The sequence below is a fragment of the Mustela nigripes genome, chromosome 3 (genome assembly GCF_022355385.1).
Source record: "Mustela nigripes isolate SB6536 chromosome 3, MUSNIG.SB6536, whole genome shotgun sequence".
NCBI lineage: Eukaryota > Metazoa > Chordata > Mammalia > Carnivora > Mustelidae > Mustela > Mustela nigripes.
In genome coordinates this window covers 134,857,113-134,872,494 of record NC_081559.1, presented here as the reverse complement: position 1 = coordinate 134,872,494, position 15,382 = coordinate 134,857,113, and the positions used below count along the sequence as shown (strand labels likewise).

At 41.4% G+C, this 15,382-nt stretch overlaps 1 protein-coding gene across 8 annotated transcripts in view; it reads right to left on the bottom strand.

Moving 5' to 3' along the window:
• Positions 1 to 15,382, bottom strand: part of SULF1 (sulfatase 1) — a 174,280-nt gene that overhangs the window by 54,623 nt on the left and 104,275 nt on the right. For 6 of the 8 annotated variants that reach the window (XM_059394685.1, XM_059394688.1, XM_059394686.1 and 3 more), the window contains 3 exons: positions 13,189 to 13,428; positions 2,966 to 3,117; positions 480 to 649 (listed from right to left, as the gene is read on the bottom strand). In XM_059394685.1, coding sequence (XP_059250668.1) covers positions 480 to 649; positions 2,966 to 3,117; positions 13,189 to 13,428 — 562 coding nt within the window. Of the gene's footprint in view, positions 1 to 479; positions 650 to 2,965; positions 3,118 to 13,188; positions 13,429 to 15,382 lie in introns of those variants that run through there. The other 2 variants (XM_059394690.1, XM_059394692.1) reach the window with 1 other exon arrangement.

Below are 15,382 nucleotides of genomic sequence, written 5' to 3'. Positions count from 1 at the left end.
CTTTCTGCAGGAGTCCTAATTGCACATCTGCAGCAAAGCTGACCCCCGTATTCTCCTGGAAGACAGACCCGTGTTTCTACCACCAGAGACCAGGGGGCGCCACTCTGCCGCTACAAGGAGCATACCCTTGGATGGTTATTTTTATGAGATCATGCTCAGGGATATTATTTAAGACAGCGGAAGGGAACACCTGATACAAATTTCCCCCATTCACCGTAAGTGCTTCTCATCCTTTCCATTGAGCTACTTAACAAAGTTTGGACATACTGTGACTCCTAATCATGCCATGAGACCTGGTCCTTATGCCAGGCCCCATGGCCAGCCTGCCCCGTGGCCTCTTGGCAGGAACTGGTTGATGTTCCTGCCTCGGGAGACGGGGCAAGGAAGGAAATGGGGTGAGGGAGAGATGGGAGGTGGGAGGTGGGGAGCAAAGAAAAGGCCCGTGTTCAGCAGGTCCCAGAACTGATGTTATTACTCACATGTGTTGGGAAGCATTGGGGTACAGTTTTGAGAACTGTGGGGCCGAGTCCTCGGGGCCGTGGGGCGCAGCGTGGCTGATCACCATCATAATGGGCCTATGGGGATACATTCTCTTAGACATTTTGAAGTAATTAATGCTCTCGTTAGTGATTAAGTCTGTGAAGTAGTCCTGAAACATACATTTGACACAAAACAAAAATTACAAAAGGTGACATTCATCAGATGGCATTTGCATACTGCTTTCTTCAGAAGCGTCTCACTCAATGAAGGCAGGAGGCCTCAAGCGGGAAGGAAGGTGATATCTTCCCAAATGGACGAAATCAGTTGCCAGTTACTTTCTAGGGTGGCTAGCTTGGTAACACGCAAAAATTTTATTTTAAGTAAGGGCACGACTTAGCAATTAGGAAAGAAAAAGAGTCCAGTCAGTCCTGTTTGCCCAAGATAATGATCAGATCTGGCAATCCAAATGCTAGAGCCCATGAAACACCGGATACATATTTCATTCTCAGATTTCATTGATGTAATTCTTTGACAAAAAATTTAATTACTTCAAGGGCAGGAAACACCCACGCCCACTACAAATTCACAGTTGCAGAACACGCCCCCACCCACACACATGCGCACGTTTGCACACACACAAACAAAAGGAAAGGTCTTTTCTTTAAATTCAAAATTCACCTGTGGGAATTATACAGTAATTGCTAAATGAAAGCCATAGCTCAAATTTGGGTGCACAGGGAAAAGCGGCAGTGTTTTATCAATTAATTCACTTGAAACAGTAAATATGGGGAGCATTTGATTTCCTGCAGACTATACTGTTAATTGCACAACTAAAATGATACAGCTGCTGGGATTTGAGCCTGACTGGCTAATAAAATGACTTGAGCTGCCATCCGAGGGACGGATGCAACTCCATAAGGGGGAAGGAAGAAATGGAATGAAAAGGAACGATGAAAACTTAAACCACCTGCTTCCTCTAAGTGGGTACTGCTGGCCTGGAGCTCCACCGCAAAGTTTATTCAGAAAGTGCCCAGACAGCATTCACAGTTCAGAGGCTCCCAGGCATGACTAATCACATGTAGATTCAAGGACCAGCACAGCTGCCAAAGCCATGCCCAAGGGAGGAAATCTGTGTCACATGTCATTGTGAGGACAACTCCACAGGCCATCACCTTCTTCCATGGGAGTGTCTGTTTCATTCCTTTTTCTCACTAAAAAAAAAGGCCATATATTCTTTTCGGACACAGTTGTCTTTGACACTTAATCAGCTGTGATAATGGGCAAGTTACGCTAATTTTAGTCTTTGGAGGGAATCTTGATTACTTTGCTCTCCTTAGGACAACAGGGAAAGAAAGGTTAATAGCTTGAACAAGGAGCATGAAAGCATCCCTACAGATAAAAAATGATGGCAGTGACAATTAGCGCACTTTGTAGGACATTGCTCAAATCTGCCTCCAAGGTCCCCGCCAGCTCTCGATTTTGATGAGTCTGGAATCTTATTAGCAATGTTTGTGAATTCATTTGCATTCATTGTTTTCTGAAGGGGACGGAAGAGCCAGACTTACACCTTATCTCCCACCAAGTCCCCCCCCACCACTCAAATCAGGCCAAGCATAAAGCCAGCACCATGCTAAAATTAAATCAAGCTCCTTCTCTCCGATTTTCACCAATGGCTCTTTCGTAGTGATCTACTCTAGATAGAGCAGATTGCCGGCTTCTTTTAGAAAAGTGAGGAAGAGCTGGGCATGGCTAGAAGAGAAGAGGATATTTTAAGCTAATTAGTGGGCTAAATTCGAAGATATTTTCCCCTTCACTCTTGTCGTCTGAAAATTGTTTTATTTTTGGTTGGCAATCACAAAATCTTTGTGAATTTTAAAAAGTCTAATCTGGGATGCATTTGTTAGAGATACGGAGGGACGTATTGATTTCAGTTTCTGTGAACAGATCTGGAAATCTGAGGGTTGATGGCCCCAGAGCTGTGGACTCTCGCTGCCATGGGGCAGGTGTCCTTGTCACATATCAATGCTTGGTCAGACAGGAGGAAAAGCAAAGAATGTGGTTTCCTGACCTTCGATTATTGTGCTTGTCTGCTCTAAACCTGAAGCCACAGATGAAATGCACTTTCACGCCAGTGAAAAGCAAAATGGCACAAGAACACTGGGTTATGTGGACAAATCCTCTAGGGAGCAGAAAAATAAAACAATATCACGAGACCGAGTGGAGGCGTCTATGATTTTCTTGATGATACTTCATCAAAGGCTGATTGCCTTTCATCCTAATGAGGGAAAAAAGAATCACTATTCAAAGTCAGTGTTCCTTGAAAGTCTTTTTCTTGCCTGGAGTTTAAAATTACCTTAAAATTTCTCATTCTAACATTGTGAGAACATAGAAAGCCAATCTCGCGGATAAGTTAACTCACTGAAAATGGCTTTTCCCCATTATGCACACAGTAAATTGATGCAGTGTAAAAGTGCCTGAAAATTACCTTTGCATAATCAAATCCATGCTTTTCTTTGATGCCATTGCGACAAACAGTGTAATTATAGAAACGAGAATTCTTGATTAATCCAAGCCATTCTCGCCACCCAGGAGGGATGTAGCTGCCATTATATTCATTGAGGTATTTTCCAAAAAAGGCTGCAAAGGGAAAAAAAAAAGGATTATTTTCTCATATGAAATGATTAATCACAAATAAATGCATAAATGCATAAGTATGAAATTAGGATTTGAAAAAGAATAAAACCAAAGTAAACCTTGTTTACAATGAATGCCGAAATAATAGTGTAATACTCTGATTCTTTGGCAAAGTGACAGACGTACATTTCCCTTTTGAATAAAAAAGCATAGCACCCACATACACAGATTACAGTGCAATAAAATCACCATAATGATCATGGTACTCAGGGTGCATCCATTTCTTGTGGGTCTGCTGGGATGAAAGCAGAATGTACCCTTTTGTTAAGTTGATTTAACAGTCAGAGAAGTAGCCAGTGGCAATGTGGAGTGCTGTCTCTGGGCAAATACTGGGGGACTGAAAATTCAGTCTTGGTGAGAAAGTAAGTTTTCTAACTTACTATTTGTGAGTTATAAATTATGAAAACAGTATAGAAAAGCTTGTCTTTGTGTTTGCATATCCAGAGTACAAATTTTCCAAGTCACGGAACCATGGTAAACTCCATTTCTTAGGCACATGGTGAGGGTTTCTATGTCATACACATTTTATGGCATTGGTGTTCACATTATGTGTCTTTTATGAACGTGTATATCTATTCTTGATAATGAAGGATTCTGGTGACACAGAAGTACTGCACAGATGACTAACTTTCATAGAATCATAGTTGCACAGTAGTATGTGGGACACTGACTTTCTACTGCTCATTGACGAGGCCCCTGGAAGGACTTCACATTTCTAACTTTGGCATGCCACTCCCAAGGAAGGCCACTGGGCAACAGAACTTACGGTCCTGTCAGAGGGAAACTTTGGATTTGGATGTGGTCCTCTACCACAGATGATGAGAAGAGAGGAGCAATGAGGAGGGAGTAAGTAGGAAAGGTTGGGGTTTCAGGAGCAAAATGTGTTAGATCTTGAAGTCAAATGCCTTATAACTATCAGAAGGGGAGACAAAAATGAAAGGGGAGACAAAAATGAAAGAGGGTACCATTACTGTTTTTCCCCTTTTTTCTCTTTTTTTAAAATATGTTCACTTACTCTAATCACACTGCATACACCACGTTATCACCACGGACATTAATTCAGGTTAGACAAGAGAGCTTCACAAGTGCAGGAAAGCATTGTGGAGTATACCCAAGTTTGTGGCTAAGGTCTGACCAAATCACCTTGCTGAAAAGTCATTAGCCACTTCGATTATAGGTAATGCGTCAACATTTAGGATTCTTACAGAGAAAATACATTGCATATGTTTAAGAAGTGTTTCTCCTATACCCTTGCCTTAGTACTTAAAATCCACATTTCTATTTCAAGATGACATTCAAAAATTACTCTAATACCGCAGCAGCGTAGCTCAAACTCGGCCGTTACAGAAAAACCAAACTGGGATCCATTGTTAAGGTATTCTCACGTTTACATGCAGGATCCTGAGATAAAGCCTACTTCCAAGCAGCTGTGACCGGTTTTTTTTAGGTTTGGTATAAACACACACACATTTCCATTTGTGGGGAAAGCAGAGACTGTTATAGCCCATATGCTGTTCTGAAAGGGTTCTTTAAGAACCAACCAGCCCTCAAAACTGCAGGACCCAATCAGTCCATAAGACAAAGAGGGTACTATTCCTAATAGTTGTAATTCCACCAGGAAGGCAGGCATAAACAAGCCCTGTTCTGGGTAACCTACATGTTTGGTCACTGTAGTAGCCATAAACATAGCCTTCCTCTTAAGTAAGAAGGAGTAGAGAAATTTTTATATATATATATCCAAAGAGGATCTATATATAAAATATATATATGGGGTATGTTTGTGCGTTGTGTACACACATGCTTAGACCTGCGCATACGTGTGTATGTAATACACACATGCAGGCAAGCTTTAATTTTTCTGATTTTTAATCAAGGCCGCCATCTTTCATTTTAGGGAGAAACTCTGGCTAGCCAGATGCCTTCCGTGTCAAAGCCACTGTGCATCTTCACTAAGCAGGCTTCAGGCGCCTCCACTTACACACATGAAGTAAGTAAGGTAGTTCCTGGATGACGAGCCAGGGAAGAAGAAAACAGATCCCTGAATCAGGCAATTTACTGGTATCGCTTTTCAAGCACGCCTTTCTGAATCTCAGTCTCGTCCACGACACGTCATATCTGTGTCTTGATGGGCTAGCTAGCTCGCTTTCATCCTGACACACAGCTACCTGTAGGATACCCCAGCTGAGTGTTTTCCTTACTCTTCATAGAATCGTCCAGAATGGAATGAATCCTTTTCCCTTCCCAGTTTACTTCTCTCCTCAGATACTCTTTTCTTCTCCAAGAGTCATAATCGTCTTCCTGGTTGACCAGACATGGCACCCCAGGGCCTTCCCCGGTTCACCTGCTCCTTTGGCCCCCTTGCTACGAAGAAGCCACCACCTGAAGGTTCTATGCGGATAACAGCTCTTGAACCTGCCCCTCTTTCTCCAATGACTCGTCACCCTTCATGAATACTCTCAGTCTCCTGCCAGCTCCCCTAGCCAGCCTTCCGGACCTTTCTACTCTTAATACCACCTTCCTGAAGACTAACTCTGGGGACATCACCCGTTGTCACAATCGTGGACGGACCCCCCCACCTCAAGTTTCACTTGATAGAATCAAGTTTAATTTGATAGCATGCCATGCAAGGACAAAATCCCTTTCTTTCCATTTCCAACCCCAGCCCACATTTCTTGGTTATCTGTCCCTCTCTCTGAAGAAGGCATTTTCTCTGTTTGCTCTGGTTTTCACCTCTCTGCCTTTGCCAGTGCTAGTTCCCTCATCTCCCCGCTTTGTATCAGGGCTAGACCAGGTGACATTCTAATCCCAGTCTTTGCTCAGTCCCCACAGCGATTTGTCTCTTTGGTTCACAGGGCATCTTCCCTTCCCTCCTTGTGCTACAGTCATGCTCGTATGTAAGGTAATCCCCCTTAGTCTGTAAGGCTTTGAGCGCAAACATTGTCTTTGCCTCATCTCTGTACTCTCCCTGCTCCCCATCCTTGCACATAGCATAGGGGGTTTCATAGCTTTTGTTTCTCGCACTGAGGTTCATGGACCTCTGTGTATTCCAGGGATTCCACAAGTTCTAGACTGATGTTTTCACTGGAATCAAAAGTGGCTGGAGCTGCCATTTCTGATTAATTTTCTTTGAAGAGCTAACTCAAATCGAGAAACATAGCAGTGTTTATTTGTTGAAAGAATGCTTACATGTTGAGTCTGCAAATGAGTATATCCATCAAGCAGTCAGTTGGCTTAACGCCCACTGCCTGGTTACCCAGCCAGGCCCTGGAGCCGATCGATGGGTGTGGGACAAAGCATACAGGATCTCAGGTCAGATAGGACTCAGGATTTCCTTCTGAGCTGACTGCGCGCAGTAGGAATTCTAATGAGGGTTTCTCGTCTGCAGAGACGAACCACCTTTTCACAGAGAACCACGAGATGATTTTCCTTTCTGACGAAAGGCAATAATGACTTCCAGTCAGAGGGAGCAGATGAGGGCCACACCCCACCAACATAACCTCAGTGGGGACTATTTCCAGGAACTTTTCACTCAATAAGCTCGAGCCCAGCTCTGTCCTCTGGCCTGCTCCTCATCTCCAGGGTCCCCCCACCCCCGGCGCCCCTCCTTTTCTCTCCTTTTCTCTTAAAAGAAGTAGAAGCGTACAGGGGTTTGGAGTATAAACCCTGGAGTTGGCCTGCCTGGGTTTAAATCCTGGCCATGCTATTTGCCAGCTGTCTGTCTACAGGCAAGTCACTTGGCCTCTCTTCACCTCCAGTTCTCCCATCTGTAAGACCATGAGGATCATCGTAAGAACAGTTGCTGTGAGAATCCAGTGAATTAAAACATATGTAAAGCGCTTCAAACAGCGCCTGGCACCTAACAAGGGCATATTAAATGCCACTTCTGCTCGTATTCTTATTAGCAGCTCCGTTACTATGGTCCTCCCATCCCTGAGTCCTGACTCAAAGTCCTTTACCACCCTGTGCTATGAGGAAATCTTGTCCGAGTTCTGCACTTGTGTGCTTGAAAACATTTCTACATCTTTTTCCTGCCCAATCAGACTTATTTTGTGGCAACAGGTTCCCATTTGGCTTACATTTTCCTGCTTCATTAGTTTGTAGATTTTTTTCTGGCTTCATTCATTTTGTTCTCTGTTTTTTTTTTTTTTTTTTCTTTTTTCCACTGGGGGCAGCCATGACAGGTCATTCCTGCCCTTCCCTCATGGTTGTCCTTGTTGAGTTAGTTACCTCTGCTTTCTACCTATTGCCATGGCTATCACCCCTCCCTTCATCCTCCCCTTATAAACTATCCCTTCAAGTCTCTTTATAGTCCCTGTTACAGGCTTCAGAACTCCCTCCAGGTTTTCGGTGTCTTTGAGCTAATGGAGTGTAAAATATGTACTCAGGATTCCAGATGTGCCCTCACCCATCACACTTGTTCCAAGAGAGACCAGGACCTCGTGCGTCACCACACGGCACCCCTGGTGCCATGGGCTTCAAGTTACTCTGGCCTTTCTTGTTGCCTCATAACACTGAGACTCATTTGTAATCACCCCTGGCCTCTTTCAACATTACGCTTCCTGTCAGCGCTCTGCAATTGATTATCTGGGCTTCTAATTATTTTCCTCCAGATGTATTGAATCTCTTTCTCCCTCCCTAAGGTGAATTTTCTTTTCTTGCCCATAATGCTATTGCATTACATATAGTATGAGGTTTTTCTTATACTTTGGCATTGGCAATTCAGTCAATTTACTACTATGGGAGTATATCCCGAACACACCATCTACCGGTCCTGTATCGTGTTCTTCTCTGAGACACCATTAAACACTTCCCTTCACGGCTATTTGAGAAGGTGGTAGGGAGGTCAGGTGACAGGGTGAAAGATCACAAAGACCTGATTATAATTAGTGTTGACTTTATGTCATGCTACTTCTGTCCAAGACTATCTGTTACATAATACTTTAAAAATTCCCCTTCAACTTTTTTGAAGCAAAGACCTTTCAGTCAGCAATAGGAACTACACAAAAGTTGTCTGATGCTGTGGAGAAGTTAAATCTTACATAACATAACAAACGATACACTAATTGAGCTTTTATTCCATGTCATTGATAGGCTTGGGGTCACAGGATTTTACTGGTAGTAACTGACAAACTAAAAACACACATGATTTTGAACCAAGTTAAAACTGTAATTCCCCAACTGGACTGTAAGTCTAATGAAGACAGGGCTCTTACTTTATATCTTTTTATATCCCAGCATTTAGTGTAATTCCAGCATGTGTAGTTCAAAAAATGTTTGCTCCACCTCATGTTACTATCAAAAATCTGTAATGCCATTATTCACTAAAATTAGAATATTAGTGTGTCTTATTTTAGGTCATCTCTACATTTTTAAAAAATCCCATATTGGACAACAAATAAAATATATATGCTGTAAGTAACATAAATAAATTTCACAAACTAAAAAGACATGAAATCAGAAACTTCCTTTGTCCAAATTATTTTGTTACAAAGGGATTTTTTTCAAAAGAATTTATTGCAGTTCTCCATTAAATATAGCCCTTTCTCCCCAAATGATATGAAGTCAAATGAGTATGACTAAAATTTAATTCACATGTGATTTTATGTATCATCTGTTCTGACTGTAACTTGAACACTACAATGAATCAATATAAAAATTACAGGGATTATAATAAAACTACAGTATAATTTTGGACAGGAAAAAACACTAGGAATCATCCTAATTTAATTTCTGTATTACATATATGAGTTGGAAAACTAGCCTATGCAAGTTCTCTAAACAAATTAAAGGCAGAGATGGGATGTAGCTCTAGCTCTCCTCAGTCTTGATTTAGGGATTTTTCTGACATTTGTTGTTATCTCGCAAACGTGGATTGTTACTTTTACCTTAAAACTAATGCCAGGTTTTACATCCAATTCTATCCAGGTTTTACATTCAAGTCTCACAAGAAATTCACACTAAGTTTTGTTTTGTTTTTTCTGAGCGGACAGTCAGGTAGGATATTCATTTTTATGATAGATAATCCAGTATCATTCCCACTTCACTTGTCTGAACATAAAATGCAATAGACATGTTGCTATATTTTCCCCTTTTGAACATTTAAGCTGTTGGAGAGTCATATTTTCCATGAGTAAAGTTAGAAAAAATTCAGGCTATAGCCAGTCCAAAAATATGCCTCAGTTCTGAGAAAGAAAAAAATCATGTCATACGCTGGTAAATATAATATTGGATCTATTCAGTCCATTGAAATCCATGTATTCTGGATGCCTCCCAAAAACCCGTCTCTTAGTAATTTGTCTTCTTGGAGTTATTCTTCATAAAACTGATTACTACGTTGTGCTTTTCTCTCGATGAATATTTATGTATGATACATATTTCAATTTCTTACATTATTTTTCTTGGGTTCTCAGCTAAACATTCCAGATAATGTATTCATTATTAGAAAAACAATAAAATCTTTATATATCAGCTTTTCCTCCTCTAGGTTAGTAGATTATAAATAATTATGTTGGTTTAATATCCCTTCACTCATTCTCTTGACTTCTTAAAATGCCTGTCATCCTGATGTTCTTATTTGTGTATTTTCGAATGGGTCTCTATCCCTGGCTAGATCAATAAACTGTTAAGAAGGCATCTTTGCTTCCTAATCACCTGAGATTCTTCAATATTTTCCTATCAAAGATAAATTTAAATTGTATAGATCTCTATCACTGCCATTTTCGTCTTCCAATATGTACTTTTGTCTGATTCATTAAGGGGCACATCAACATTAATTTTCTTCTGTGAAGATCATCCTTTTTCTATTTCTAACTATTCGGAAAAGTCCTTGTTTCCTTTAAAGAATTCCTTTTCCTCTCTACGATGACTCACTATAAGTCCAATTATTACTAAGTGTCTAGACCCCTGGGCAGAAAGAAGGTTGGCCTCAGAATCAGACTAGGTTTCCGGGAGCAAGTCTTCTACCCTGAGAGAAGACAACGGGGCTTCACAAAGAGCCTGACAATTGTCACTGGGACAGCCTTATGGTGTGCAGTGTCATTTGAGACCCCACCCATACAGGCATGGTAGCACACTGGCAAGAACCCTGAAGACCAAGGTCTTGACACCCGCTCCCTGGATTAGAACATCGGATGTGTTACTTTTGATCGTGGCATAAATTTGCTCACCTGAAAATAAGGAATTCGAACTAAATTCACTCTGTTTTATCTTTTGTCTTATGATCCCTTGTAGGGTAGATACAGCATAGTCTAATTGAAACAAGTACCAGAATATGCTATGCTTCTTAGAAGAAACCGATTTATTTTATCTTAGTGACCTGGTAAACTTCACAATGGATGGCATTTTGATTTTTGCTTTTGCCATCTGGAAGCTTAGTTCCACATAGGCACCCTCCCCGGCACAACTCCAGAGCGGGAACTTTGTACACCTAGCTTTGCCTTGACTTTTACTGGTATGGGTCTTCATTTCCATTTTCCAGGGTCCTTACCATGTTGTATCCTGGTGTGTTTTACGTATCCCTGAAGAAACTTTGGTTTGAGCCAGGACAGAAACGTACATAAAGAAATAAGATGATGGAAAAGGAAAGACTCTGGAGTCAGATGTGCTGAATCCAACCCAAGACTGGTTAACCTGTGACCCTAGACAACTCCTGAGTCTTTCCGTCTTTGGTAACACAGGCAAAGCCGGAAGAATTCAATGAGACAATTCCATGAAAGTGCCTGCTGCATGGTAGGTCAGCAACAAATACTAATTTCCTTCTTTTCCCTCTTACTTTTTTCTCCTTAGTTTCTTTGAGGTATTACTGACAATCAAAAATTGTAATATATTTGGGGCCCCTTGGTGACTCAGTCTGTTAAGCGACCGACTCTTGGTTTCTGCTCAGGTCATGATCTCAGGGTCACAGGATCAAGCCCTGGGTGGGGCTCCACGCTCAGTGTGGAGTCTACTTGTCCCTCTCTCACCCTGCATTTGCGAGTGCTCTCTCTCTCTCTGTCTTTCAAGTAAATAAACAAAATCCTAAAAGAACTGTAATATATTTTAGGTGTACAACCTGATGGCCCGAAATACTTAAACATCGTGAGATATTCACTGCTGCCAAGCCAACCAATATATCCATCACCTCATACCTCTACTATGTTCCTTTTTCATTTCTTATATGGTGACAACACCAACCCTCTTAGCAAATTTCAAGTACAGTACAATATTGTCAACTAGGGGCCCATTGCTGTACACAGTTTCTTCAGAACTCATTTATCTTCCTGCTTTTTCTTGATTTGCCCTGAAACAAGTTAGCAAAACCTAGTGGGCCACTCTAAGTCCTGACAGGGTTCCCTGTGTCATCCTGCATCTCTATTTCTTATGAAAGACTTTGTCCATATCACTCTGGATATGGGGAGAGTCCTGATCCTTCAAGCTATGTATCTGCTACTAGGTTTTAAATGATAGGGAGCCTGGGAGTTTGAAAGGCATCAATTTCACATGATGCTTCTCATGAACAAAACATAACTTGGTGGTTACAATGAGGAACCAGGCTTTAGGAGAACATTTCTGATTTTGCTTCTGAGTTGGTCACACGGTATTTGAAATCCCCACCTCAGTTATAAAACAGAGCCAAGTACATTTGCTGTCTCTGAACCCTACGGGGATGTTTGATAGATTTGCAAAGTGCCTTAGAGCTCTCAGATGAAAGGTGCCATAAATTTAAATCACTTACGTGAGAAAACACACTTAGGATAAGGCACTCTGAGTAACCTAGTTTCTTTCCAAAGCATAAGGAAACACCCTTGAGAGTCATGGGAGGAGACTTTGAGATGCTTGTGAATGACAACACTATCATAGTCAAAATCAATATTTTTATCCATAAATAACAAGGATTAAGTGCCCACAGAATGCAAAACAAGCAAATGGCCTCGTATTTTTCAAGTCCAGTGGGAAAGATTCATTTCATTTTTTAAAGGTACTTAAGAGAATACACTTGTTTGAAACCCTTTTCTTCTTCATCTTCAGCAGAGAATCTGTAGACCTAAAAATGATTTCCAATGAGATTTAATGATAATATCTTTAAATCTTATAAGTCTAGGTGGCTCTGAAAAAAAAAATTTAGTTTTGTTCTCCCACTCTTCTATAAACATCCTTGTTGCCTTTCAAAAGGAAGCGTTCAGAAAACCCAAGAGAATATCGACATGCTGAGAATTCTCTCAGGTTTTATTCAAAGGTTTTGTGGGTTAACCTTACCAGAAGGAGTTTGTTTCTTTCTTAGAAAGACTGGCATGACATTTATGACTTCTCTTGAAAGAGACCCCCAATTTTCAAAAGACCAACTAACCAAAAATCTCTCCTTACTCTATACAGTACTGGGGATGCCTTCCCTTCATGGAAGATGGGCAGGAACACATGGGACCTAAAAATAACCACAAATTGGCTAAAGAAACTCCGAATTCTCTCGATTTTAGGAATGAATGAGTAAATGAATCAATAAGGTATACCCTACTGGTTTCTTCATTCGGTTCTTTATTAATTCAAAAAATCATTCTGATCACCTATTGTGGTCAGATCTTGAAGTAGATGCTAAACAGCTTCAAAGCCTTTGTTGATTTCTCACTGAAACAATCAGCAGGAATTTACTGACACCTAAGACAAGCCTCAAGCTGAACCATGATCCCTTGAGATCTGGGAGTTTGAGGTAAGCAGGTAAATGAGGGTGAAAACTGTTCTGTTGCGGATCCTCTTAGAAAATTCCAACCATTTTGTGCTCTGATGAATATAACATTTTCATAATGTGCCCCCCTGAGCATCACTTTTTTTTCTAAGGGATCTCACATTGGTACCTTCTTCAGAGAAAAAAAAAAAAAAATGGGGAGGCTCCCGATTGAGGAAAAAAACCAAAACCAAAACCAAAACCAAAAACCTACACTACTTCCACTTGTTGGAACTTTATATTTTCATGACACAAGGCATTTTCCTATATCTAAGAAGTGCCAGCAGAGGTTCATTGGCTAACAAGTCCACGTTTACCTGTTCTGTAGCCAGTGTTGTTAAGATATACAGCAAAAGTCCGAGGTTCATGCATCGCCTGCCATGAAGGTGAGGAGCAGTTCTCATTGTTGGTGTAGACGTTGTGGTTGTGCACATACTTTCCGGTGAGCATGGAGGACCGGGAGGGGCAGCACATGGGGGTGGTGACAAAAGCGTTGGTGAAGGTGGCTCCCCCATGCTCCATAATCTTTCTTGTTTTGTTCATGACTTGCAGGGACCCTGGAAGGCACAATTCCAGCATTGTTTAGCAGAGTGCACCACATGAACGCCCATTGATGTCATGTCACTCAGTGACTCTGTTCCCCTGATTTATTAATTTCCCTCCATTGGCTTGAAGCAGTCGATAATTTGACAGCTCCCATTTCCAGAACAGAATTAAACATTTGGGATCCGACCATCTCAAGCATTTTGCAGAATAATAAAACACATTTCAGCTTCTCCTCGCCTTACTCACAAAGAAAAAAAAAATGCAGGCTAATCTGATAATTAAAGCTAGAATTTTAGATATGGAGCAAATTCAAAGGCCAGCAGCCTTTTGAAGATTACCAGAGAACAAGAGCCTGTTACACAGGGCATCAAAACCCCAACCCACCACATAGGCACAAAGCTTGTGACCTTGAGGAGGTTATTAGTTACAATGTTTTAATCATAGGAAAGTAAAGAGGAAAACCATTTTTTTCCCGTTAAGTAAAAGGTCCTCCAAAATGCCTGTCTTTAATTAAAAAAAAAAAAATCTTCATTGTAACTTGGTATCCTCTAGCTAAGTCACCAAATACCTACCAGTTTTTCCATCCGGATAACACTGCCAGTTTATACTTTCACCTGTTTACATGTAGTATTAAAAGGGAGATTGTTTGCTATGAAAGAGCAATGATTCTACCGCACTCCAAAGTATTTGCATAGAGTAAAATATTCCACTTTGACTGCAAAGGATGAAATTGTAACTTAAGATTGCTGGGGGAGAAAAAAATGACTTCGATTACTCTATCCAGCCAAATACTGCCGCTGAAACACATCCAAATACTGCAGAAAAAAAGCACAGGCTAGAATTCAATAGTCTTTTCAGGACTTGTCAAGAAATGCACTACAGAGCGCCACAGCCAAGCCTATTGCATTTGAATCCTGGAGCCTCACATTTCCAACAGGTCCCACTTCTTCCAAAGAAAGGGAGAAAGTCTATGTAGTTTTCCAGCAAGGAAGGAAATCGTAATGCAAACCAGGCAAGCATTCAGAGCAGAAGAGAAGTGTATAACGGTCCAAAAAGCCACAGTGAGCCTGATTTTTTCACGTATTAGCTCTTACTGTTCACATGAAACATATGAAAACAGGAGGAAGGTTTCTAATTGGGTCTCATTAGAGCTCCCTAAAACAGGCTTTAGTGAGGAGGATTCCTAACTGCTTTTTCCCCCCTGGTTGTCTTCGGGGGATCAAGCAACATTTTTGTAATTGGTGAATAACGTGGAGCTAGTGCCCACTTCATCTCTGGGCTGCTCCCCCAAGTGTAGCATTAACAAAAGCAATGGAAAATTCTCTGCTGCCTCAGTCTTTAGCGGTAAACTACCTAGATGAGAACTGACGTATAGAAATCACTTGGGGATATTTGCAAAGCCACGTAAGAGCATGGAGAGAGCAGTAGCAGTACAAATAAGGTTAGAGAGGACCGAAGGGGATGCCTGATGGGAGTTCTGAAACAAGAGACGGACAAATGGAAGGTCAGCAGGAAGAAAAACACAAGGTGGGCGAAGTGTGTTCGTGGCAGTGTGGGGAGGACAGTGTGGGTGCTCTGGAGGTGGGAGGGTGTTGAGGGATGAGTACAGCACATTGATTTCCTAGGATGAAAAAGAATATGGGGAATTCTCTTGATGAAACATAGGAGGTAGAGTTAGCGAATGGCTTTGAGGCTGGGCAGAGATACTTGGTTTTGATAGAAGAGCCAAAATGAAGGCAGAATTGTTTCTCTGTCAAAGGCATGAATGACACGGTATGGAAAAGGTCTTCAAGGGGAGTTGTTGTGGCAAAGGGGGATGGAGGTATGTGCCCTGAAGAGGAAACAGGCTGGTCCATCCAGGTTACAGCCGAGAGGTCGCTAAAGCCATTCGGCAATGAGGTGATGCAAATCTGAACTGGATTGTGCCTCCAAAATGGAGGGAGGCTAGAAGAAACAGATCCCAGA